The following is a 24,301-nucleotide window of genomic DNA, read 5'->3' as shown; positions in this document are numbered from 1 at the left end:
ACACGCACCCACATGCACCCACACGCACCCACACGCAACAACACGCACCCACACGCAACAACACGCTGCTTCAACATCGCGCCCGTATCGCTGAACGCGCGTTGCCCAGTTCCCAACAGCGGCACCGGACTACAATGGGCAAATAAATAAAAGTGAATGTTCACTGAATTTAGCATTGAGGTGGTGATCGTCTTCCATGTATTGCCCCGAGCCGATGGCGGAATGTCTATATTCTTTTGGCGGGGTTGAGTCTCTCCATAGGCCAACCAACCACTGCTAACTTACACACGAAGTGGTAATATTTTTTTCAGCCTCGGTGAAACGATGAGCTTAGTCAACACCCAACCAGGATTCAAAACTAGCAAACTTCCGATTGCGAGCTACATGCTCTTTTCACTGCTGAGCCACCCCAGGTCCACATGGTGGTCATGCATAGCTACCGCTCTCTGTGGGTGGCCAACACTGGCAACACTCTCCCATAAGTCCTGGGTTTCAAGTGTCCCGAATAGCGGTGGCGCGTGTTACATTGTCGATCGATAACTCTGAAAAGCCACGTTGAAAAAGTGTCAAATTAAATAAATCTAACTTAAATAAGTATTCGCGTGTAACATGCCATTTATCGACGCTTAATCACTTCTTTAAAACCCGAAGAAAACTAAAAAGAAAAAAAAGCAATTCAAGTGATTCTGTTCCGAGTTGTGCCGCCTGAAATACAACGGAGAGTTTGACCACGTGGGCCCCCCCACGTGTCAGTCACCTTCCAATCCCTCTCGCCGTGAACCGAGCTCATTTAAAATACTCGACGTACACTGAACATGAAACGGCACTAAACAAACTAAAATGAGCGACCACGACAATAATGATTATTTAACATTATTTGTGAAATGGAACGCATACGAGAGGACGCGGCAGGCCGAGGAGTCCAAACGATAAATCCAGTTCATGTGTCGGTGCTATTGAAATTGTGGTTGGGTAGTGCCAGGTTGGTGAGGACTTTGTCCAGCAGTGGATTGACCATGGCTGATGACGATGATGTATTTTTTACACCTTACATACATTTAGTAATTTTGTCACGCCACATGGCACTAATTCACAAGCATTCTGAGTGTAATAGTAATGTATCTTTCAAATGAGTTGCACCGGACAGGAGAAGTGTTAAGGAGGTGCAGACTGAACGTCTACATTTCTTTGTGGCTTGAACAGCTGCATGATCCTCGCTCAGCTATTCGCGTTACCTCCGCACTGCCGATGGAATCATCGATGTGTCTGCAGTTGGCACTGCTCAGCCGGTGCGTGCAGCAAAGCGTTAACAGTTGCAAGTTTCCATAGTCCTGCAGTAACAAAAAAAGATGTTCAAATTCGTATTTGCAAAACGACGGATTGGAGAATAATGCACCAGGTTGAGTTTATGGAAAAGGCTCTCGCGTGATTCCATTGAGGTTACAAAGAGGAGATTCAATATTTCCACTCGTTACCTTTAATCTGTGCTTGTGTAGTGACCTGTGCAATCATTATGATGTTCATCATCATAGACTTTCATCCACTCAGTGCGAGCTCGTTGAGACAACGCAGGTGTGTAATATCTGCCAGGGTGGCTTGGGTAGACAAAGTTGAGTGTGAAATGAGAATGGTAAAAGCTGTGATGATGATGATGATGGTAACAATGATTCCCAGCTATTGTCCAAACAACCCTGAGAAAGGACAAAGCAATTTTGGAAACGACTCGCTTGCACGCTGATAACAACTCTTTTATAGCACGGCGCCTGTTTGAATTTGCTAATAATCCTGAACAGGACAGATGTTGTCCGTGCCGTGATGAAGCAAAACATTGTGAATGCGCTGCTATCGCATAGTTCCTTTTTTCAGGAACATTCTGTTGGAAAGTGTCCAGACTCGCAGGCTGCGTTCAAATCCGATGGTTTATTACAGGACCGCGGAAGCTGAAGCTCTGCTATGATTTTTCTTCGTGTTGTTTGGAAGCGTGAAATGAAATTGTCCCCTAATTTTGCGCGCCCCTCCCACCTGCAGAGACTAAACCGTGGGTTCTCTACGGAGGACCGACTGCCAATCACATACTCCAGTAAGACAAGAGCTTTCAACCCAATCGGCTGCGCTGCATGAAGCTGTGTTAAAGCTTCTCTACCGAATTACAACGGAAACCCCTACAACGCAACAAACAACGGCGGCATATGGAGGTGACACTGCCCAGAGGTAATAAGAGTGTTCGACGCTTGTTGCAGAGGTTCGCGATTCAAATCTGACAGGCTGCCGTGGTAATTACTGGGGTGTGTATTTACCATACAAATATACCCAGCCATTGTGTGTCAGTGTCAACGTCCAAATTAGCAATATTTCAAAGACTACCCGCAAATTACTCAATTTAGATTACACGTTGCAACATCGCCCCCTAATGCAAAACTTCTGCACACCGTGTCTCTGCACAACACAGCCCCTTCATTATAGCCGAGCGCTATAAGAATTGGGCAAATATCAAATGTACTCTAATATTATTAGTTATTAAACAACGGATGGCTGCGAATTTGCAGTGGGGCAGTACTTTTAACTTAAGCATTGCCAAAACAAGAGACGACTTAATTAGGGCATCTGTGAGTACGACGAAGGAGCTACCTGCATGTCAGGTCATGCTTAATGGCCGGCCCTTGATAAATATATATTGTTTGGCAGCGGGTAAATCGTTGTTACACTTGCGGCTTAATTAACAATTTTGCCACCAATTGGAAAGAGGGGCACGGTGGGACTTGCGAAGGCATGTGCCGGCAAAGCCGTGCGTCACACAAAACAGCGGTCCCCCCCCAAGGTGGCTATGCCAGTCAAGCCACTGCAGCCCAGTGCAAAGGCGTTGCGGCTGGGCTCCGTGGGGACACGGTGCCGATGTTTGCTGCGAGGTCTTTCGCAAATTTCCGCACGACGGGTGTGACCCAACAGAGACGCCTCGAGTAAACAACTCGCGTCCTCGCGCTCTGCACTGCCGCCGATATTACAGCCGCCCGCTTCCGCGCCGTCGTTTATCCCCCCCCCCCCACGCCATCAGCCACTGCTGGCTGTGGGAATTGAGAAATGACAAAAGAAAGCAAGCAAAGAAGAGAAATGAATAAAATGCTCAACAGGACCTCAGGGGTGACGATGCTACAGAGCCGAGCTACACCACCGTTAAGGTGGAAATGTCAAGAGCCATCACCGGCATTAACGTCCAATAAGAAAGCAAAAGGTTCAGGCCCATGCCAGATAATTTCAACAAACGAACAATTTTTTTGCAATGACAGTGGGAAACCAAGTAGAAATGTGGAATAATCTTGACGGACGGCCGAGCATGGTACGTCATTAACCATCTCCCATTCCGATGACGTACGTGAACGTCATCATTTTTTTTTCAGAATAAAAAATAAAATAACTTTATGGGTACCGAGGCTTCCACAAGGCAATGCAGGAGGACGTGTGGCACAGTTTGGGGCCAGCTATAATTGAGTGCGGTCGAGTTGCTACAGTTCTCTGCGGTGAGTACAGTGTCTTTAAAAACAATGGCGCTTTGCCTCTCTAAAAAAAATTTACGCTAACCGCTTGCACGTTCCGAGATTCAGCGGTGAGCGGGACCCACCCTGCAACTTGCAGACATCTTGGAACGGGAAAGGGTTAATTTATTTTTTGTTACATTAACCCCATAAATTGAATGGTATTATTCTGTGTCTCTCATAGATCTAAAAGTTGGAATCTCTAAGAGACACTGTGTGAGCATCGTATCCCTTGTGTTAGGAACTTGTTTAGGATCCCTTGCTGGCACATCAACATCATTGTAAGCAAGACCCTCACTCGCTGGGCAAATAAGACTGACAAAAATGCATTTTGCGGTTTCGTTTCAACAATAAAAAGCAGGTATACGCACTACAATTTTCTAACTCGTCCCCTGCGAAAATTAACTGCGATGGAGATACGTGCGCGCGTGTGTGCATGTGTGCGTGTGCTTGTGCGCGCGTTGCGAGCGAGCAGGCGAGAACGCTCCTACAGCTCAGCCAGCACCTCCGGCAGCTCGGGCGGCTCTGTCGCGGTGTCCTTCTGCGGGGCCGGGGGTTTGGCTCGCGCCTCCGTCTTGTCGCCGTCCTCCTCGCCGGTGATCTCTTCGAAGGAGGATCCGCTCGCCCCCGACTCGCTCCGGTCGCTGTTGTCATCCCCGTCCGCGTCCCGCGCCGCCTTGCCGACCGTCCCGATGCTCGCGGCCAATGCCGCCGCGGCCGCCAAGGCCGACAGCGATGCGCCCGCTTCCTCGTCGTAATCCTCCTCCTCGTCCTCCTCCTTTCTGTCACCGCTTTCGCTCTCCGGCCCGCGGGGAGCGAAGGCCTGGCTCTCGCTGTCCCGCGTCACCGTGGAGACGCTGTCCCGCGTCACCGTGGAGACGCTGTCCCGCGTGGCGTTGGTGCCCGAGTCGCAGGTGAAGGAGCTGGCCTCGCTCGATGTGTCTCCTGTGGGGGGGGGGGGGGTGCACAGCAGGACGTGAGGCAATGTCCACATCGCGAGACATTCAATCGTACATTCATTATTTTTTAAATGAATTTCATCGTTTGTTAATGTATTTCTTTATTCATTAATTTGTTCATTAAATTATTAATTGCGTCATTTGCGAATTGGTACATTTGCTAACTCGTGCTATTTTCTTCAATATGTGAAGCGGTCGGTGAACTCCAGGTGCAAGTGGTATGGCTGAAACAGGCTGGTGTCCTTAACAGGGGATAAGCCGACAGTGAGATGAGGAGGACATTGTGTTCCTACGAGGCAAACCTGTCAACATCCCTCAACTCTTCACCATGTTAAAAACATAAAAAGCACTCCGTTCTTGAACGTGAAACATACTTTCCCATCCCACAGACCCTGGATCATAATCGCTGTGATTTAGAATTGTGTTGGGAGCTGTGCCAATTTACATGATAAAATTGGCCCTCGTTATGAAACGTGGGTTGAGCTTTTGTTTTCTGTGCGATCTTTATTCACGGCACTTGGAATACAAATCTCGGCCACCAGAGAATCCACTCACAGTGAAAGAGGCTAATGATGGCATTTTTTCACCTCATCATTTTTGGGAGGGCCTTGAGAGGCCTTGCCTCTTGACAATTCAGCTACAGTTTTTAAATATCCATTGCTTAAACAGACATTCAAAAACGTACCCTTCAACCTGACGGGTGAAATCGTGAATTGAAGCCGCATAATTCTTTCCCATAATATCCCGCTGAAGGCTTGTCAGCAAAAGCAATGCACGCCACGAGTATTCTTTCAAGCTTCTATCGAGTTCGTTCTACATTGCTCATTAAAAAGGGGGTGCCAATCATCTCCAGATAAGGGGGAAGAGGCACATTTTTTTTTTTCAAAATTCGACACCGTCTGTTGCAAGCACAAACGCGTCGCGATCTTTGAAGGCATTTTCAAATCGTCTTTTTGAAAAGCACAACACAGTTATCACGTGACGGACGGCGTATTTCACAGACGCGAGCCTGACGCGTTGACATTCTCGGATTTAGCCGTTATTGGCATCGAAGCGCACAAACCGGCTGGCGAAGGCCCTCATACGCATTCATGTATGCCCCCCGCCTCCCATCGCCACGGTGCAGCGGCGGCGGTGATTGGCGGAGCGCTGCACTTTGGCCAGGCCGCGCCGGCATTACCCACGCTGACAGTTACGGATGCGCCAGCAGCAACGCTCGGCGTGCGCTGCACACCGAGCCCTGGCGCCACGACGCAGCCCAGCCCCGCCCGCAGCATCGCACGTGCTGGCCGCACCCCGGCCGCCGCCGCCGAGGCCAGGACAAAGCGAGCGCGTCGATTGTTGGCAGAGCCTCAAGACGCTGGAATATTTTTCTGGTTAGCTCACCCGCCCGCCCGCCAGCCCGCTCGCCCCGGCCGCACACGCCAAACGGAAGAGCCTCTTGGGAGCGGGATCCCAAGTTGGGGGGACGAGGAAACGCGTGTGCTCGCAGCGGCACCGATGACCCCACCGTTCGCCGTGCCCCAGTTTGGAGCGAGGAAGTGCGGCGCTGCGGGACACGCGAACGCGTGCCCGACGCTGATTTGCAAGCGCTGGCTTAGGAAAACTATTACAATAAATACGGTTCGGGTGTAGTGCTGGGAAAAAAGAGAGAATTAATGGAGGTGATAAAAAAAAAGGAGTGTGGGTGTAATCCATTCGGGAACCGGAAATTTTTAAAAAAGAGACATTTGCATTCATGTACATTGTGTGTTGTGAGATGCAAGCCGGGCCCAAAAGATGTTGGTGTCAGCATATTTAATAGGATGGCTGGTTTGCAGTACAAAGGGTCCGCATTAGCCAATTACCGAGTTGTGCGCTAAATTATTCCACTATCCCATGCCGTGATAAATTTGCCGTGCACAATGAAATAGAACTCTGCGGTCAAAGAGAAGTCCTGCCATGTGTTTGGAATTATTGTAAGTTTGCAACAACACAAATATAAGCATTAGCTCTTTGTCAATAAACTGCTGCGTGAAGGCCTCCACATAGCGTGGTAATTCACGTGGATTGTTTGACCGTAATTCACCGAGAATTTAACTCGGAACGCTGTGTTCGTATCACAGCATGCCAATCACTGCACCACCAATACACTCGGGATAAACACAGACAATGGATAGATTAGCACCCTCATATGAGCGATGAAAGTGAAAAAAATGGGAGGAAGGGGGGAAATCCTTCCTAAGGTATTTTGACCTTTGACTGCATATATGCACACAAGCTTGATGTTCACACTTCAGCTTACAAAAACAAAGATTCCCCAAAGAGCGTCAACAGACTGTTGGGGCAAGTGTTGTTAGCGAGCACGTATGAAGGCCGGCACGCTACACGAGGAAGTGGGCTGCCAACACCACGTCCGGCCGCCTTTGTCTCCCTAGTGGCGATGTTACACATCGCACCAGGTACCCGTTTGAAGCTGAGTCGACCTAGGGAAGGCCCTAGATCCTAGGTCGACCGGTTAAGATAATCATCACTGGTGTTGGCCGTGAGCAGGAATGGAACTCGGATCGTCGGTTTCGTAGCTCCCCACTTCAGCTTATCCCACAATACCACATGCAAAGGCATTAAATGCAGACAGGTTATAAAACAAACCTGATGCAACCATAAATCAGACATGTAAGTTGGTAACAGCAAATAGATTGCTCTTTTCTGCAGAACCACTTCAGTTTTTCTCCCACACACAAACAAACAATATATGTGGGTATACAATAGAAATAAAGAGAAACGGTAAAGTTGAACTTCGTACGCAACCCACTGTGCCAAGCAAACACCTCCTGACAATATTTCGAGACCCAATGAGGTTTTTTTTATCGCTGTGAGCTTCCCACACAACTGGATGAAATGGAAAAGAAACAAAAAAGCACCCTTCAACACTGCAAACTGTTCAATAATCAGCACGGCTTGGCCGGTGGTCTCGTGCGAAGCCCACTGATGGAAGTTGTGGCCAAAGTGAGAAGAAACTTAGAAAAGCTTCACTCATGGTAGAAACTGTCAACCACCGCCACCTGCACGCTTCAAGGAGCCCTCCATTTTGAAGACGCGCAGCACGGCGAAAACGAGGGAGTGTTTTTTTTCTTGTAAGAAGAAACTGACAGAAAAATAAGCGTAAAAATAATACATTCAGGTGAAATGCCACGGCCGTGCACAATGGCCAAACTGACATTTGCGTCCCCATTTAGTCAATCAATTGAGGTCCAGACGATCTTTCGTCCTCAACTCCGTCGCCTAATGAGATTCTTCATTTAAATCCCGCTGCCGCATTCATTAAAGCTGACGGCGTTGTTTCGACGTGGGACACCGTGTGGGGGAGGGGGGCAGCGGTGGGAGCAAGGCGTGTGCCCGAAGCCTCGAGACGTTTGCCGTGGGGTCAGACAAAGCATCGGGAAGCCGCTCGCCCTCTAATGGCGCTCCTGCATCTTCGCCGGGCCAGTGGGTGAAATCCACACTCCTATAGCAGGGACCAGTTTGTCTGCAGGACAGCCACAACATCTGTAACCTAATGGGGATCAGCGGTCAGAAAACGTGCGACTCCAGAGCCGCGGGTAGTTACTAAGGACCCACCCCGTCTCGGATTCCCGTGCATTTGCAGCTCTTGAAATATTGAGATTTTTTTCCGAATTCGAGAAAAATGACTCTTCTTGTTATTTTGGTTGCCAACCCCTGTACTGGACAATGTCGATGAAATGTCACAGTTGTATGTGTGTCGAATTTCTTTTGCACCAACAGTACGTCACCAAGCGTGCTATACAGGTAGGGATTTAAAGTCACCACCACCCAACCCACCCCCTGCTCCCCAAGCCTCAATTTGTTTCCCACATTACAAGTAATTTTCTATCATTTTTACAAAACCGTCAAAAACTCTTAATAAAAACATTTATCGGAAGAATGAGAAGGGAGAGAATGAATGAGACTAATACGGTCAAACATTTTGTTACATTTTTACCAAAGTCACAGGTCACAGTTTGATTGTCACCAATAGCATTGGCCCTGGTTTCCTGCAGCTTGAGTCTTCACTTGACTCTAAGACAAAAAATACTCAAGTGGTGTTATTGCCAGACGAATTCCAGCCACATGCCAATTCCTTTAGACAGAACATTAAGCTGGAGAGGATGACAACCTTAAACACATCAGCACCGTATACTATGCGACAAGTATATGTCGGCAACATCACATTCAGCTGTTTGTCAGTCAGTCAATCTTTTCCTTCATACGGCTAATTTTGATGTAGAACAACTAGACATTTACATTGAGGTTATTGAGCCAAATAATTGCGTCGGGAGCAGCGAAGTGTTTCGCTGTGACGCCCCCTTCATCGAGTCGTTGTATGTTCCATGGTGACCACAGCCGCACACAGCAAGGGGGTCTTACATTTTACACTCGTGCATCGAGTACCCACATGGCAGATGCTCGTGCTTGCTACACAAACGGCGAATTATAAACGCACAGACGGATAAATGAAAGCACTTACGATGACGTTGTCGCCGTGTACTTGCCGTGGGCGCAGTACACAAGGGCCACTGTGTTTAAGGTCATCGCCCTCCAACTTGGAGTGCTGTCCAAAGGAGGTGGGGCACCGTGATTCTAATTGGTTTGACACCCACCTCCACCCTCGCAAGATCTGACACGGCACGGCGTGTGCGGTGCATGCGCCACGTAATCCGACTGTTCGGGTGAACTTGGTTAGAAATAATCAAGTGGCAAAGGAAAATAAGACGTCTGTGGACGCCGCTAATCGGCTGAGTTTGCAAGACCCCCCCCCCTTCGTTGGAGCAAACTCGCACACATCCATTTTAAAGATCCACGGGGGGGGGGGGGTACGGAAGAGCCTCTTTGTCGTAATGTTGGCAAGCGCCAACCTCGTGGATTTGTTCAATACATTTCCGCAACTTTTGTTGCGCCGTTCATTTCAATTATTCCGCCGCTCTTATTAAAGGAAGAGCGCCCCCCCCGGCCGCTTGACACGATTTTTATCCCCGTGCGGTGAAACGCAGCCGCGACAAAGAGCACTCATTTCCTCGAGCGGGCGAGATCAGAATAAATTTTGGGCCATTGCTAAACGGCCATTAAAAGCCGAGCACAAAAAGTAAACGTCCGCGAGAGAGCGTGTGAATTGCATCAACAGTGGCGTGGTTGTTCGGGAGGAAATGACCCAGCGCACAGAGCTGCACCTCGAGTGGTTTTAATGAGCGCGGTCAGTCTCGCGGCCACCCGTCTCAGGAAAATACCTGCAGCAGCAGCAACGGGGCGACGTTGCCATTCATCAGCCCTGCACCACCGCCCCCCCCCCCCCTCCGCGCCAAACGGCGATGCCAATTAAACTTCCCCTTACAGAATTTCCATCAGCTGTTCCGGCAAATGTCAGCAGTGTCGGAAATAGGTCTACATTTCTAGCCAAGTGGTAGTGTAATTATTTTTTTTCCTTCCTCCAAAGGATTTTGCGGACGGGTGATTTTTCATGAAAATGGGAGGACTGCGGGCCCACTTTATGAAGCGACAATGCATTTGCTAAGGTTAATATATGATCCCCCTCCTCTGCCTGCCTACCTGTGGTTAGTTATGATGTGTTAATAATATTCACAGCGTGTAAAAGGCTACGGGTACGCTTTCATTACATTCAATAGCGTACAGAATGAACGCGCGGGGGGGGGGGGGGGGAATCGTTGCACAGCGGTAAGCTCGACGGGCTACGAATGAACCCAAACACGTGGGGGCTTGGCCAGGACGCGTCGCTGGAAGGGCCAATGCTCGAGAATAATGATGGAGTGACAAAAAAGAAAAGGACAAGGGAGGAATCAAGAGAGATGGAGCAATTAAATCGTCTGCAGGTAAACCTATACAACTATTTGTTATTTTTCCAGCTAAGGCCCACTGAGCTATGTAGCTCTTCTTCAGAAGCGACCTGGCCACAAACGATAGCTCAACGAAGTGGCTTATCACGTCGAAATCTATGGCAGCCACATACTCTAAACGCGTGATTCTAAATGTAGAGGGAAAAACCGGAGGACCCGGGAGAAAAATCCACGCGACCACGGGAAGATACACATACAAACTCCAAATATAGAGCAGCAGGCGTCAGGGTTGGGATCGAACCCACGACCTCCCGTGTACCAGACGAGGTCATTAAAATCTCGCCACTGGTGTTAGATCGGGGTCTGCAACCTGCGGCTCTATAAGGACGACTCCGTGACGTTATTTATTAAGCGCCACCGTCTCGTATTCACACGCAATGCGGCTCTTAGAAACATTGAGGGTTTTGTTGGTTGTCGACCCCTGAACTTGTGTTAGGTGGATAGTGACATCTCAGCACCGTGACAGGTGGCCGATGGCTGGCCTTGCGTCCTCCACAAAAGGACGGCGCACTTTGAAATGTAGTCACCCCACCTGAACACCTCTGTGGCCAGGACTGAGATCTCCCAGTGGTGACAGATGCACCTCGGAGGTGGGGGGCAGGGGGGGTTACCAACCAACACACCGCACATCCAGAAATGTGCAAATAAGTGTTACCGAGTGTGTGTGTATAAGCAGATAACGTTAAGCAGATAAAGGCTCGCCGCTATAGAAAGCCGTAGAAGGTGGATGTAGGTGGATGGACGGATGGCACAATAGCTGAAATAATTTTTTTCTCAATTTGTATTGAGTCCCCAGTGAATGTAGGAAAGTGTCTGCCTCTCACCGATATTTTTCGGATAATATAAACGATTACAAGAATTTGAATAACAAAAAATCAAGGACACAGAGTGGCCGTACAGAGGCAACCATATCAACGTGAAGAGTACGCATGGAAATAAAAACACCACGGGGTGTGCAGCTCGAGCAATGGCGCGCACTACGACACAAACCCGTCGCAAACGCCGCAAGCCCAGTAGGAGGTCGTCTTTGCGGCCCCAATGGTCCGGATCGCCCTCCCACCGCCAACCGCCCATGGCGTCGGCTCACCTGACCCTGTTCAAGCTCAGGCTCAAGACCATTCCCCCCCACCCTTCTCTGCCTACCTTTCTTAAATGAATATTCCCACTCTGTATGGCGTATTCTTAGGTTTTTTTCGGTAAAGTCACGTAGGTAAAAAATTTAAATTAATAAAAGTAAAATAAAAATAAAATAAAAATCACGACGTTTCGGAGGCAACACAAGCTTCCGTCTTCAGGTGGAACCATCACAGCACGATTGCTGTTTCAAGTAAGAGAAATTCCAAGAAAACAGTACTTGTGTATATATACTGGTTGAGGGTGAAAGGAGTCAAGGCAGGCACCTGGATATTATTATTGTGAGGGTCGGTGCGGCTGAAGCACGCTGCCAGGAATGAGCCTTTGTTGTGTAGACTGGTTGAAATGGGAGGTTCCAAGAGTAGTTAAGGTGCGGTTGCTGTAAATGGGACTGAGCCTTTGTTATGTAGAGGTGTATGGCGTCTTTAGTCGTGGCTGCGTGCATTTACACATGTTATAGAAATGCTCGGTGTGCTGTAATGATGAACGACTGAAACATTTGTCTAGTAATGGTAAGAAGTGGCAACCATTCCACGTACCAGCCTTTTTTTGTCAATCCACTGATGGATGAGGGCCTACCAACACCGTGCAGGTCATGGGGGTCATTTGACCATACGTTACCATGCTAGTCGGTGAGTGCCGGTTGGTAACGGCGGGCAGCATAGATTGAGTGTAGAGAGTACAACAAAGCATTTTGCTGTTGCAGCGATGGCGGCCACATTGACGCTCAGGCCTATCAGAACACCCATCCAAGCACTATCCAGGCTCAACCTTGCTCAGCTTCCGAGATCTGACGAGATTGCAAATCTGGGTGATTTGGTCATAGACAACCTTTCATTATTAGGTCTTAACCATCGACAGAGGCTGGTACCAAACCCAAGCCACGCATAGGCATGCATTAAAAAAAATATATATTAACCCTTTCCCGTTCCGAGATGACTGCGAGTTTCAGCGTGGGTCCCGTTTACCACTGAAACTCGGAACGCGCAAGCGGTTCAGCATTATTTTTTATTTGGAGAGGCATAGCGCCGCTGTTTTTAAAGACACTGTACTCACAGCAGACACGACCGCGCACTATGAGAGCTGGTGCCAAACCGGGCCACACGCCCTCCCGCATGGCCTTGTGGGAGCCTCGGTAGTGATAAAGTTATTATTATTTTATTACTTCCCTTCTACGTGACTTTACCGAAAGAACCAAGAATATGAATCCCTGCAGTCACGAAAGCTTTAAATCGAAAAGTGATAAAGTTATTTAATTGAAGTTTTTATCCCGGTCACGTTCCGATGATGTCATCGGAACGAAATCGGAAGAAAAACGAATGGCGTACAGGTCTTCGAGCAAGATACACATTCCCTTTGTTAAACACAGCTGCCAAGCACAGGCACAGAGATCTCACGCGTCAAGCGGCCAGCAACAAACAGCACCGTCAACGCTGCATAACAGACGAGCGCTAGCGCAGGTCTTGAATCGAGCGGCGATCAGAAGAGAAGACGGGAGGAGGGAATTCCCAAGCGGAGCAGTGCGAGGGAGGCAGCAGAAATAGGTTGCGTTGCGACCTGCAGTGTGGCGAGAGGGGGGTGAGTGTGCGGGCGAGTGAAGGGCGAGTTGAGCGAGTTTCTGTGCCCCCCCCAGTCTGGTGGTTGAACGCGGTGTGTGCGCGGGCGCGACGAGGCCGTCCGGCAGCACCGAGCACTCTCAAAACGGGCGGAGGAAGCCAATGAAAGAAGGGTCACAGCGACGTGGTAAAGGGCGGCGACGAGGAGGCTGGCCGAGCGAGTGACTCAAGCGAACCGCGAACGCCGAATCTTCGAACGATCTGACTGCTTTACATTCAAAATGTGCGTTCAAGGTGGCAATAATAGAATATTCTTTCAGTGGTGGGGGGCAGCGGAGGAGGAGGGAGGGGGGGGGTATTTGAATAAAATAAATAATGCTAGTGGCATGAGAGGAAGGGGATAAGCCTCACATCACTCACACATATTACTATTTAACTGAAACTCGTATGGTAATGTAATAATGAAGAAAAATCGGGACGGCACAGTGACAAAGTATGAGACACCGTAACCTTTTCACAAGTGGCGATATTGTGCCGCGCGGCAATAGAGCCGTGCAGAAATAATAATAATAATGCTGAGCCGCTGGGAGTTGTTGCCACGTGGTTGAAGCTTCTGCGAGCATCAGGCAGAGTGCGCTGTAAAGTGTGATTCAATTACTGCGGAGGCAGCTTAACATCGCGGCGCCTAATGCCATCTCACCGTTTATTGTTGCGGAAAATTTCATCGCCATGTAATGCTAACTAAGGAGCTTAACTTTTAGCTTGAAATGTATTATACGCATTTGTTTCCCCCCCACTGGCGCTTTCAAAGGAATTTTTTTTTTTAAGGTCAGAAGTATGTGTGGGTAGGCCACAGTCGATCGGCAGATCGCGTGTTGGTTGTGGGATCAAATGTGGATACTCCCACCGATTCCAATAAACTAAAACTACACATAAAAAAATATTTTACCAGCTAAAGGCCCACAGCTATATGGCTCTTTTTCAGAAGTGACCTGGCCACAAATGAGTGCTCAACGAAGTGGCTTATCACGTGGAAATTTAGTGCAGCCAAATACTCTAAATGCGTGACGTTGATTCTAAATGTGGAGGGAAAAATCGGGGGACCCAGAGAAATCCACGTGACCACGGGGGAGAACACGCAAACTACAAATAAACAGCAGGCGTCGTGGTAGGAATCGAACCCACGACCTCCTGCACACCGGGCGAGACAGATAACATCTCGGCCACCGCGGCGCCAAAGATGTGTGGCCAGTGTGGAAGAGTAGGCCAAAATACCCTCTAGAGCTCCCTGTAGTGGAGGCCATTCCGCCAGCAGTGGCTTGAACAAAAAACTGCAGGGATGCACGTTCACCTTTCATGAAATGCGGAGGCCAATATTCTTATGGAAACTAATGATTTGCCCGTATAGCATTCCAGAAGAGACTATTTTTTTCCAACCTTGTTTTCACATTTCGTTCTAATTTCTGCCCTGTACAGTCTGTTTCGTTCTTTCTCACATGTTCCATTAGCCAAAAGGTAATATTTGCATATGGTTTGCATCTAATCTTCACAAAGTGTGAATGATACATTCTTACTTGCCGGATCCCATGCACGTACTGTGAGCATATGAATCGATTTGATTCGATGAATTATATCACGCTCAAAATCTTTACATCGCAGGGCAGAGAACTGAGTACTACTACTACTACCAGAATCCACCACTGTCGTTACCCAGTTCATATCCGTTACCAACCAGTTTAGCCGCAATGAAGAAGGGAAGACGGCCTGTGGAGATGGTATCCCCTCAGAATTTCTCCATCAAATAGGCCCTGAGGGCCTTCAGTGGTTGGCAAAACTCTACACCAAAACCATGGAATCCGGATCCATCACAAAGGCATGGCGCGAGGCAACAGTTAGTGCCATCTTCAAACTGGGCAAAACCGATCGATAACCCGGGGAAGCTATAGGCTGATATAATCTCTGTACATGACCTACAAACTCCTGGAATGCATCATGCTCGAGAGAAGCAGCCCTCTCATCGAAGCAGTGACCCCCGCAGAACAAACGCGATCCTGGCCTAAACGTAGTTGCTGCGACCAAGTCTTGGCCCCTGCAACGCACATCATCAAGGCCAGACGCCGGAAAAAACCCAAGATTGGTGCAGTCTTGGTAGACCTGTCATGGGCCTACGGCATGGGTCTGGATTAAAGGCCTGGTGATGAATTTCTCCCGTCAGTCGTTCTCATCACGTGTGCAGCCCATTTACACTCGATTCTCTTTTGTTATTGCAACAGCATTGGTGACTCCCCCCACTTACAACCGCACGGGCTCAAACCTATGCACGTGAGCCGCAAGGCCAAGCCGGTTTCGTAAATGGCCCCGCCAGTGCGATTGAGGTTCGTCAGTGACCAATGCTCGGGGTTGTGCAAGACTGTGCCCGACGTGCATCTGCAAGCATCTGCATCTTTACGGGTGAGCGAAAAAGACAGCGCAGGCATGAGCACCGGCGTGGGTGCTTTCCGCGCATGAAGGTTTAATGCGCTGCGAGTCCAGGGCGGCATGAATTTTTGACATATTCGGAGGGGGTGTTCGGCTTAGCAAGGCGGGCTTTTCACTTTGCTGGGGGGGGAGGAGGAAGGGCGGTGGAGTACAGTGGCGAGGTGTTTACAGCAGTGGGGTTGGCGGCCGGTGGGCAAGAGATGCTTGATGTGACCCACCTGTCGGGATTTCTCTCGGCAAGAAAACGATTGAATATTTAAAGAGGGATTTTCCAGGATGTGAAGTCCCAGTCTTATTTACATGTGCCCTTTGATGTTATGAAAGAAATTTGTGTCAAAAATTGATGTCCTGCTCAAAGGCATTCTGGTAGCCCCGGCACTGGAAATTTTAATTTGTGCTCGCGGTTATGTGTGTCGCGTGCGAAATTCCCTTGTGTTTTTCACAACTGGAAACATGGATTTTCAGCGACACAGTCAACGGGTGTTTCCACAATAAGATGCTCGAACTGCCACGAACAATAAATGGAAAAAATAATGAACAGTACTTATTCCACGCATACGCGTGTCACACGTTTCTCCGGATTAATTTTCCTTCCACAGGGCTTTGCATATGATTTTCAAAGGTATAATTGGCACTTATACAATGATTTTTGCTTGACAAAAAAAAAGTGATACATTTGCATGCAGAAGTCATTAAATAGTGGCAGAATTTCATTCCAAAAATAGCAGCAGGGCGAGAAATAATTTATCACCGACTGGTAGCAGCGATGGGTTCCAAGATAGGAAAAAAAAAGCGTACGCATTTAAAGCAATCAATTATGAACACCTCATTAGTTTCAAAAATAACCGAGCATCTCAAAACCCCGATGGGCTGTGCGGCCAAAGTACCGATCAGAGTTCCTCAACGGATGTAAGTTTCAGGGATTAACGAGCGTGCGCCTTGCACACAAATCCCGTACCCAGATCCCGTACCCAGATCCCAGCGTAATCGAACACGAAGGCCACATCCGTCCAGCAAGGGCTGCCAACCGCAACTGTGCCGCAGCGGCAGGGTCAGCGGCGACGGCTGATACGCCAATGGGCAGGTAGTCTTGAGCAGCATGCCTTGCGGGGTCAGGGTTCATGTTTAGCGAGTTGTCGAGTCGAGCATCAAGCTCCCTCGCGCCGCTGACAAACGGCACGCGTGCGCCCGTCCTGAGCAAGCTGCGGTATTCCGTAAAGTACGGGGCCGACGTTTGTGGGATCACAAAGAGGGGGCGACGCTTTATTCCAACAGATGAAGAGCAACCAAACGGGAGTGCCACGCGGCAGCAATGAGATGCGTCTGCCCCCCCCCCCAGTCCCCCCCGTCGATGCAATCCCTATAAAAATATTTTCAACGAATTAGCAAGTTTCGATTTAAAGCTTTCTTGACTGCAGGGATTCATCTTCTTGGTTCTTTCGGTAAAGTCACGTAGAAAAAAAAACAACATTATTTTATTATTTTTATTTTTTATAAAAATAAAACATTATTTTATTATGTTTTTATTTTATTATTTTATTACTTCCCTTCTACGTGACTTTACCGAAAGAACCAAGAAGATGAATTAGCAAGTGTTTATACAATCGAGAAGAAACCGAAGCACCCAGAGAAAACCCACGCGTTGCGAGGGAGAAGGGGGGGGCAATACTTTATCCCACGCAGAAGGTACGAACGATATCGGTCCACACTTTGCTGGACTGCATTCTGCTGGCGAGCCAGGGGTATCGCACCTCGGTGCCCACGGGAAGGGAGTTTTTCCCCCGACAACCCAACCCAAGGAAGCCGAGTATAACAAAATGGGACCTCTTATGCCAGTATCAAAGTATGAAAAAAGAAGAATAGGTTTCAACCTTTCTGCCGTTCTCTGGTCTCACACTGGTGAGACGAGGCCCGAAAGAAGGCCGTCTCTGGTGTAAGCCTGTTTCAAACACAATGTCATATATTGTCAGAGCATGTTTGTTTGCATGTTCACCACAAGTACGTGTGGTAAATGCGAACTTGATTCCTTGCAAACGGTTTCTATCTGGTGTTTGAACATCTTAACACCTGTTTTATTGCCAGAAAGGGTAAAACCAATTCTTACTTTTTCAAGCCTAGTATAGTTACCCAAGCTAAATGTGGTTGAATTCCCTTATGGCACAGCGCACTATGCACTCCCCATCGACTGCCGTTCTCTCGAGAGATTTTCTTTTTTAAAGCGCCCGTTACCACCTCTATGCACGTGTCCCTTTACGCAGCCCCGAAGTTTGTTGCGGCGGCTGTCAATTTTTCTTCCACGTCGCTTTCACTTTTTTGTGGGTCACGGTGGCTCGTACGCACGCATGCATGTCCGCCGAAATTCTGTCGCACCGTACGGAACCAACCGTGCTCATTGTCTTTGTGTGGCTATCTGAACTTCTGGAGTTTTCACCGGATAAATGCAACGATTCCTTGGCTTTTGGCGCATGGCACTTTTGACGGAATCGGCAGCACCCGTGGCTGCCGGTGGGCGTGATGACTGCCGCATCCCATCGACGTTATCCGCGAACCGAATCACTGTGGGGACAGCGCCGCACAAGAGTTTTACACGCGCCTTAATAAACATTTTAGCGGCTGCCTAATTCCTTCCAATCAAGTTGTAATCACTATTCCCCATCTGCATCAAAGGATGATTTCCCACTGGGAGAGAATCGCGGAGTTCTGCATCATGGTAATTATGAGCCGGAGTGTTTTTAAGTTTTTAACCCACGTAGGATGTGCATTACGATCATCAATTCGTACCATCGAATGATGCCTAACTTTGTAACAATATTGCAGGAACAACGGCAACTGGCACTGCCGTGGAGGGTTTGTGCGGTTGTGGCGGACACGCTGTCAGGGTTGTGTTGCGGATTGTTCGAGAAGGTGTCTGACGTGTTCGCTTCACGTGCAGGGACCGCTCAGCTTCCCGAACAAGCTCCCAGCACGCGGAGTAAAATGCAGGACACCGTGCCAGACAACACGCGGTACATGATCACACAACGGAGAGAGCTATGATAACTGATTCAAACTGGCAAGAGGAAGCCTGGTGGGAGTAGATTTCAATTCCGCTATGAAAACCATTCTGCCTAACCCCTTGTGCTCTGTAGCCCAGAGTTCATGCAATTTTGATCGTGTTTAACTGTCAGTTATAAAAGTGTTACTGCGTCGTAACGCGAAGGAATGCAGTTTTGCGGAAGCAAACGAGCGAGCAACGGGTGTTTAAAATCAAGCTGCGTGCACTTAACGCTTATTTGAGGGTGCACAGTTAGTGGGATAATTACGGTACGTGCTGGGTGTTTGGAGTGTCGTTATTGATTACTGCGAACTGGGTACCCTATCCCCGGCGTCTCCTGCCGAGATCTCGCAAAGCCACTAACCCTGTGCATCCAGCATGCAAGATTGATGGGCACAGCGAGGACATTAAGCCCCCCTATCTCTGTCGACCATGAGCATCACATGCAGACAATACTGCACAGCAAATATCTCTCCGGCAGTGAGGATATTAATACAAGTAGCACGAGTTGCTCGTAAAGAAATCACGCCAATGTGTGTGTATATGTGTGTATGTTCTTGTGTCGGGAGCGGTAGTGTGGCGGGGGGTTAGCGTGCTGCGCTACAAACCCGGCGGCCCGAGTTCGATTCCTGCTCAGAGCCACTACCAGTGTGACAGTTATCTGAACTGGTCCTGGCCCTCCCTTAGATCGACTCAGCCTCAAATCAGTACCTCGTGTGGTGTGTAAACATTAGCACTGGGGAGACAAAGGCGGTCAGGCGTGGTGCTGGCCACTCACTCCCACAATTGCTGTGCCGGCCTTTGTAAGTGCTCGCTAACAGCGCTTGCTCCAACAGTCTGTTAAGATTTTTGTCTTTGACTTGACTGATGTTGGCAACAAGCTCTATTGGTTGTGAGAGTGGCCGGGTGGATCAGAGATCAGTGCACGGAGCCAGCGTCGCTGAGATCTTGGCTTTGAACCCGGGCACATCAGCCACCTGTGCTTAAATTTGTTTAAAGTATTGGGTAATTAAGCCCAGCTTGATGGCCTCAGCTTGGTCAGCATTGGCCACACCCCAATTTTTTACTCAAAAGTGATTCAGAGTTTTTCACCGAAATATTTTTGAAAAATATAAATATATGCAGCTCCCCCACGGGGTGGGGAAGGCCTTCATCCAGCAGTGGATTGACAAAGGGCTGGAATTTACTATTTCGCACCAAATGGGAACCGCCTAAAACTGAAGCTGTCTGAAAAAAAAAGTTACATCGTAAAATGACACATAGTACATGCAGACATGTGGAATTAAACATTGTTTTTCTCCTGCTTCAGATGTTTACTTGTGAAAAAAAATTAATGAGCATATAAAACGTCACAATAAGCCCTCTTTGATGAGGTTCAAGAATTTATCGAAGCAAACACCACTCCCATTATGTCGGCGTGGCCGCCAGCAAATCCTTGTGGCGAGGCATGGTGTGTGGGGGGGAGGAGGTTGCTTCATAAATATTTTAACAAAGGGCTGCAACTGGACATCCGAACCCTCGCGGACAACCGAACACTGTTAACCCCCCCCCAAGAGCCGCAGATCCTCGGCAAATTCACGGCGAAATTCAGGATGGGTTGCCCACGTGCGCGAGTCTCCCCGTGCGTCCGTTCTATAATTTGAGCCTCCGATTTAGCTGGCGGGCGGTGGAGACGAGAAATGCAGCGGGCGTAACGTGCGCCTGCAAACGGGGGTTTCTAGAAAAACACCGCTGCTGTTTGCCCCCCCCTCCCCCCGTACGGCTGAAATGACAGCAAAATAATTTGGCACGAGCCTCAGGGCGAGGAAAAGAAATTCCCACAGTAGGTGGAAGTGTTAAGGGCTGGCTGTGCTTCTGCCGAGGAGTATGTCAGTCTTTTAACAGTGCATGAGGCAGGGACCCCCCCCTGCACCCCCCTCTCCCGACGGGTTTGGCAAAAAAAAAAAACCTCTGAAATGGAGCTAACGTGATCCGTGATGGCAATGGTCGGGATGTATTTTTAGACGGTCCGATGGTGATGTCCACAAAGGAGTTAGTTTTTTGAATGAACGGCCTTCTGCACAACGATTAAAGCAAAAAGAAATCAGGAATGTGTGATTGCTGGGTGTGGGGGGGGTGTACGTAGTAATTGTGTGATGTGTCCTTAAAAAACTGGCAGCACGAAGCCCAAATTGCACTCAAAAAAACGCACGCAAAATTCTAAAATGAAATGTTTTATTTTCAAACAAGCTAATGTTTGTGAGTCCAACAAAACCACAACAGCTGCCAATCGCCACTAAATGGTGGTGACATCACCACAGTGCTTGTGCCAGGCAAGGTGCACCTTGAGAAGAGCCTTTGAAGAGCCTTTGAAGTGTCAAAGGCTCACTAGCAGAATGTCACGGAACAGACCCAGGTGCCATGGGTTGACGACTGAGAAGACTGGCAGATGCACCACCTGTGCTCCCCTACTGCGCTAACTTGCTACATTTCAGCCGCCTGGCGCTCCGCTCGTTGTTGTGAGCGCCGCTCCTGTGCCCTCTGTCGCTCCGATTGTGAGCACGCACGTACATATACAAACGCGCGCACACACACACTGTAACTTACTGCTCTATGAAGGGTGAGGGCAAGTGCCTGCATTTGCTGAAGTGAAACAGGCAGGACTGACTCTTTCCACGTAACATGTAATCGGTACATTCTAGAACTGCGAGCGATTTTAGTTGGTTAAATCGATGAATCGCCAGAAAAGTTGACGACTGCTTTTGTGGTCAATTACTTGGGCCACCTCCATAAATGGTGGCCTCTCAAAGGCGGGAAACCCCTTCACAAGTCAAATTCGAACAAACAAAAAATTGCCCGCAAACTACTCAATTGGGATACACGCAGCAATCATCAATAAGTCGCTCATCGCATGTGGAGTGCTTAGAGATTCCCCGTCAGAACGGGGATTCTCTATCGAAAGCAAATTAACGTCATCGTCTCATTCCACCGGTCACACACATAAAAATCGGCTACGAATCGCACTTTGCTTCTGTGGCAAGTTGAAACGTTATTGAAAGCGTTTTTGTTCTTTAGGTAATAAGGCGGCGTGGTTAGGGATGAAACCACCATTGATCGAGCCACTTTGCTTCGTTTCCTATTTTAATTGCGATCCAATTGCCTCTCGAGCGGCCGACATATTTCACGTGCGTCGTTTTGGCGCCCGCACGAGACGACTCTTCGCCCGCCGGCGCCGTCCCACGGATTCCGGCCGTCCGCTCGTCACGAACGGCGAGGACGGCGAGCGAGTGCACATCATTGCTTTTGAAAGTCGACAACAGGTATGGCAACATTATTCTCTCACCACCCGCGGGTTTTCATTTCATAACGGGAGGCGCACCGCGGAACGCGAGAAGGTGGTGGGTGGTGGGGGGGTGGGGAGGGATGGAACGCTCGCGCAAAATCCCTCCCAGCCGCAGAGCGTCGTCCGTGATTACAGCCGTTGGCTTCTCTCGCCGGGCCCTATGATGGACTGCGGGGCAGGTATCCATCAAGTAAAAAAGCCAACTGAAGCAAGGTGGTGGCTATCATCATCATTGTCGTCATGCATGTGCACATGTGCACAGAAATGGTAAAATGTCCTCTCGACGTGCACAGAACACAGAGAGATTCGTGTTTTTGTTTTGGTCCTGCAAGCACCTCTTTGTACATTCAGCGGTGTGTATATTTCCGGCTGAAACAGCTGTTGGGCTATCAATAAGGCTGTGTGCTGAACATGGCCGAGATTTGTGATGTCATCTTGCCATGCACAGAATGCTCAGTATATTGTTTTGTTCTTGAAGGTACCTTATTGCGTCTATATATTTGATACATATTTTAAACATATATTCGGGCACGGTGTTGGCCACCCACCCCCGCGTGTGCCGGCCTTCATAGAAGCTCGCCAGCCTACATTTGCCCCAACAGTCTGTTAAGGCTATACGTGGAATCTTTGTCTCGGTAAACATATATTAATCACAAGCTTAGATATTTACAGCTTTATTTAGAACTGAAGGGAATGGTAATCATCACTGGGCTGAACGTACACATTCATGTCGGCTGGACAGGCCACAGCATGCGCGAGATGCATGTGTTGTGATGATCCTGAAGGGCTCTGTGTGTGTGTGTAAATTGCCAACTGAAGCAGTTCGAAATTTTTGCACCTCTTCGGTCACACAGGCTGCGTGGGGGGTGAGTGTGTGGGATTAAAACAACGCCACTGGGATAACCGAAGGTTGCATTGGCCATTTAAGTTAATGTCGCTCTAACACGCAATGCAGCGCCTGCAGGATAAACTCGTTACGTCTGTGAATGTTGACAAAAGACTGGCGATTTAAAGCTTTCGTGACTGCAGGGATTCATCTTCTTGGTTCTTTCGGTAAAGTCACGTAGAAGGGAAATAATAAAATAATAAAAATAAAACATAATAAAATAATTCTCACGACGTTTCGGCCACAACACAAGCAGACGTCCTCAGGTGGAGAACAGGTCTGTCGAGAAGACAGACAGACCTGTTCTTCTTTAGAAGACAGACAGACCTGTTCTTCTCGACAGACCTGTTCTTCACCTGAGGACGGCTGCTTGCGTTGTGGCCGAAACGTCGTGAGAATTATTTTATTATGTTTTATTTTTATTATTTTATTACTTCCCTTCTACGTGACTTTACCGAAAGAACCAAGAAGATGAAAAAGACTGGCAGTATATATATTTTTAAAAATCCGTGATATTCGACTCAAATGAGCGCTGAGACAGGCACTCATCTGCTGCTTACAGCGCTGAGATAGTGGTGGAAATTCCTTGTTACTCTGGCAGGGGCGGTCTATTCATAGGACACAACAACATATTTCATGTTTCCTCGAAAGAGTGAGAGCAGATATTTTTTTTGCACAGAAGCTGAGAAACTTTATGTTGAATTAAGTGTTAGTTATCCGAGAATTACAATTTTTGATCGGATTATATTTGTTGCATCGTAACTGGCACCAGCGTGACGCAATTATTGAACAAAAGCAGACGAAAAGAACAAATACATACACTCCCTGCCAAAAATAAAGCAATGTAGCGCCTTTCTTGTTCATATTTTTTTACATGTTTATAGTCGCCATCAAATTGATAAAAGATCAAGAATGACCACGAGCCAAAGAGATCTAAGCGCCCTGAAGACCCTTGGGACTTCACAACATTAACTCTGCTCTGTTGTTAAAAATACTCTGCCTGCTAAAGGCTGGAATGAGAGCGTTGCTCAGTTGTTTGGTGACATTATCCAGGCTTTATGTGAATGCCAGGGTAGAAAGTGAAAGATCCAGAGGCTGCGCTAAGCTGCACTATAGCGTCGTCCGCATAATTCCTCTCCCTGCCTCGGCGATATTGTGTCTTGTTCTCAAGAAATAATTTAATCGTTGTCGTAACGGTTGGTTTGTAAACGTGCAGCTGGATTCACTACTGGTAAATTATGAATGTAAGTACTTTCAAAGATATTCTTCGCATTCAGGTGTCAATCCTCATCATCATGATGATCATCAGCCAAGGCATATACACTTCTGGATGAAGTCCTTCCCCAAGGCTGCTGCCACCTCTCACGATCCTGCGATGTAACAATCCTCTAAGCAGCTGCACACCACGAGCCGATTTCATCGCTCCATCTCCGCCGTTTAAGTCCACTCTGATCGGTTCCCTCCTTTGGCTCCGACTCCGTTGTTAACCTTGACCGGCACAGGCCATCGTCCCC

The 24,301-nt window shown here is 48.4% G+C and overlaps 1 protein-coding gene across 1 annotated transcript in view; it reads right to left on the bottom strand.

The window, feature by feature from the left end:
* Positions 1–281: 281 nt before the first annotated feature.
* Positions 282–24,301, bottom strand: part of TEX264 (testis expressed 264, ER-phagy receptor) — a 154,245-nt gene continuing 130,225 nt past the window's right edge. The window contains exon 4 of the mRNA XM_078610581.1: positions 282–4,475. Within this exon, the coding sequence (XP_078466707.1) occupies positions 4,018–4,475 (458 nt within the window). The 3' untranslated portion in view covers positions 282–4,017. The remainder of the gene's footprint in view (positions 4,476–24,301) is intronic.

The sequence above is a fragment of the Lampetra planeri genome, chromosome 34, assembly GCF_965212315.1.
Source record: "Lampetra planeri chromosome 34, kcLamPlan1.2.h2, whole genome shotgun sequence".
Lineage (NCBI taxonomy): Eukaryota > Metazoa > Chordata > Hyperoartia > Petromyzontiformes > Petromyzontidae > Lampetra > Lampetra planeri.
This window is presented reverse-complemented; position numbering and strand designations above follow the sequence as displayed.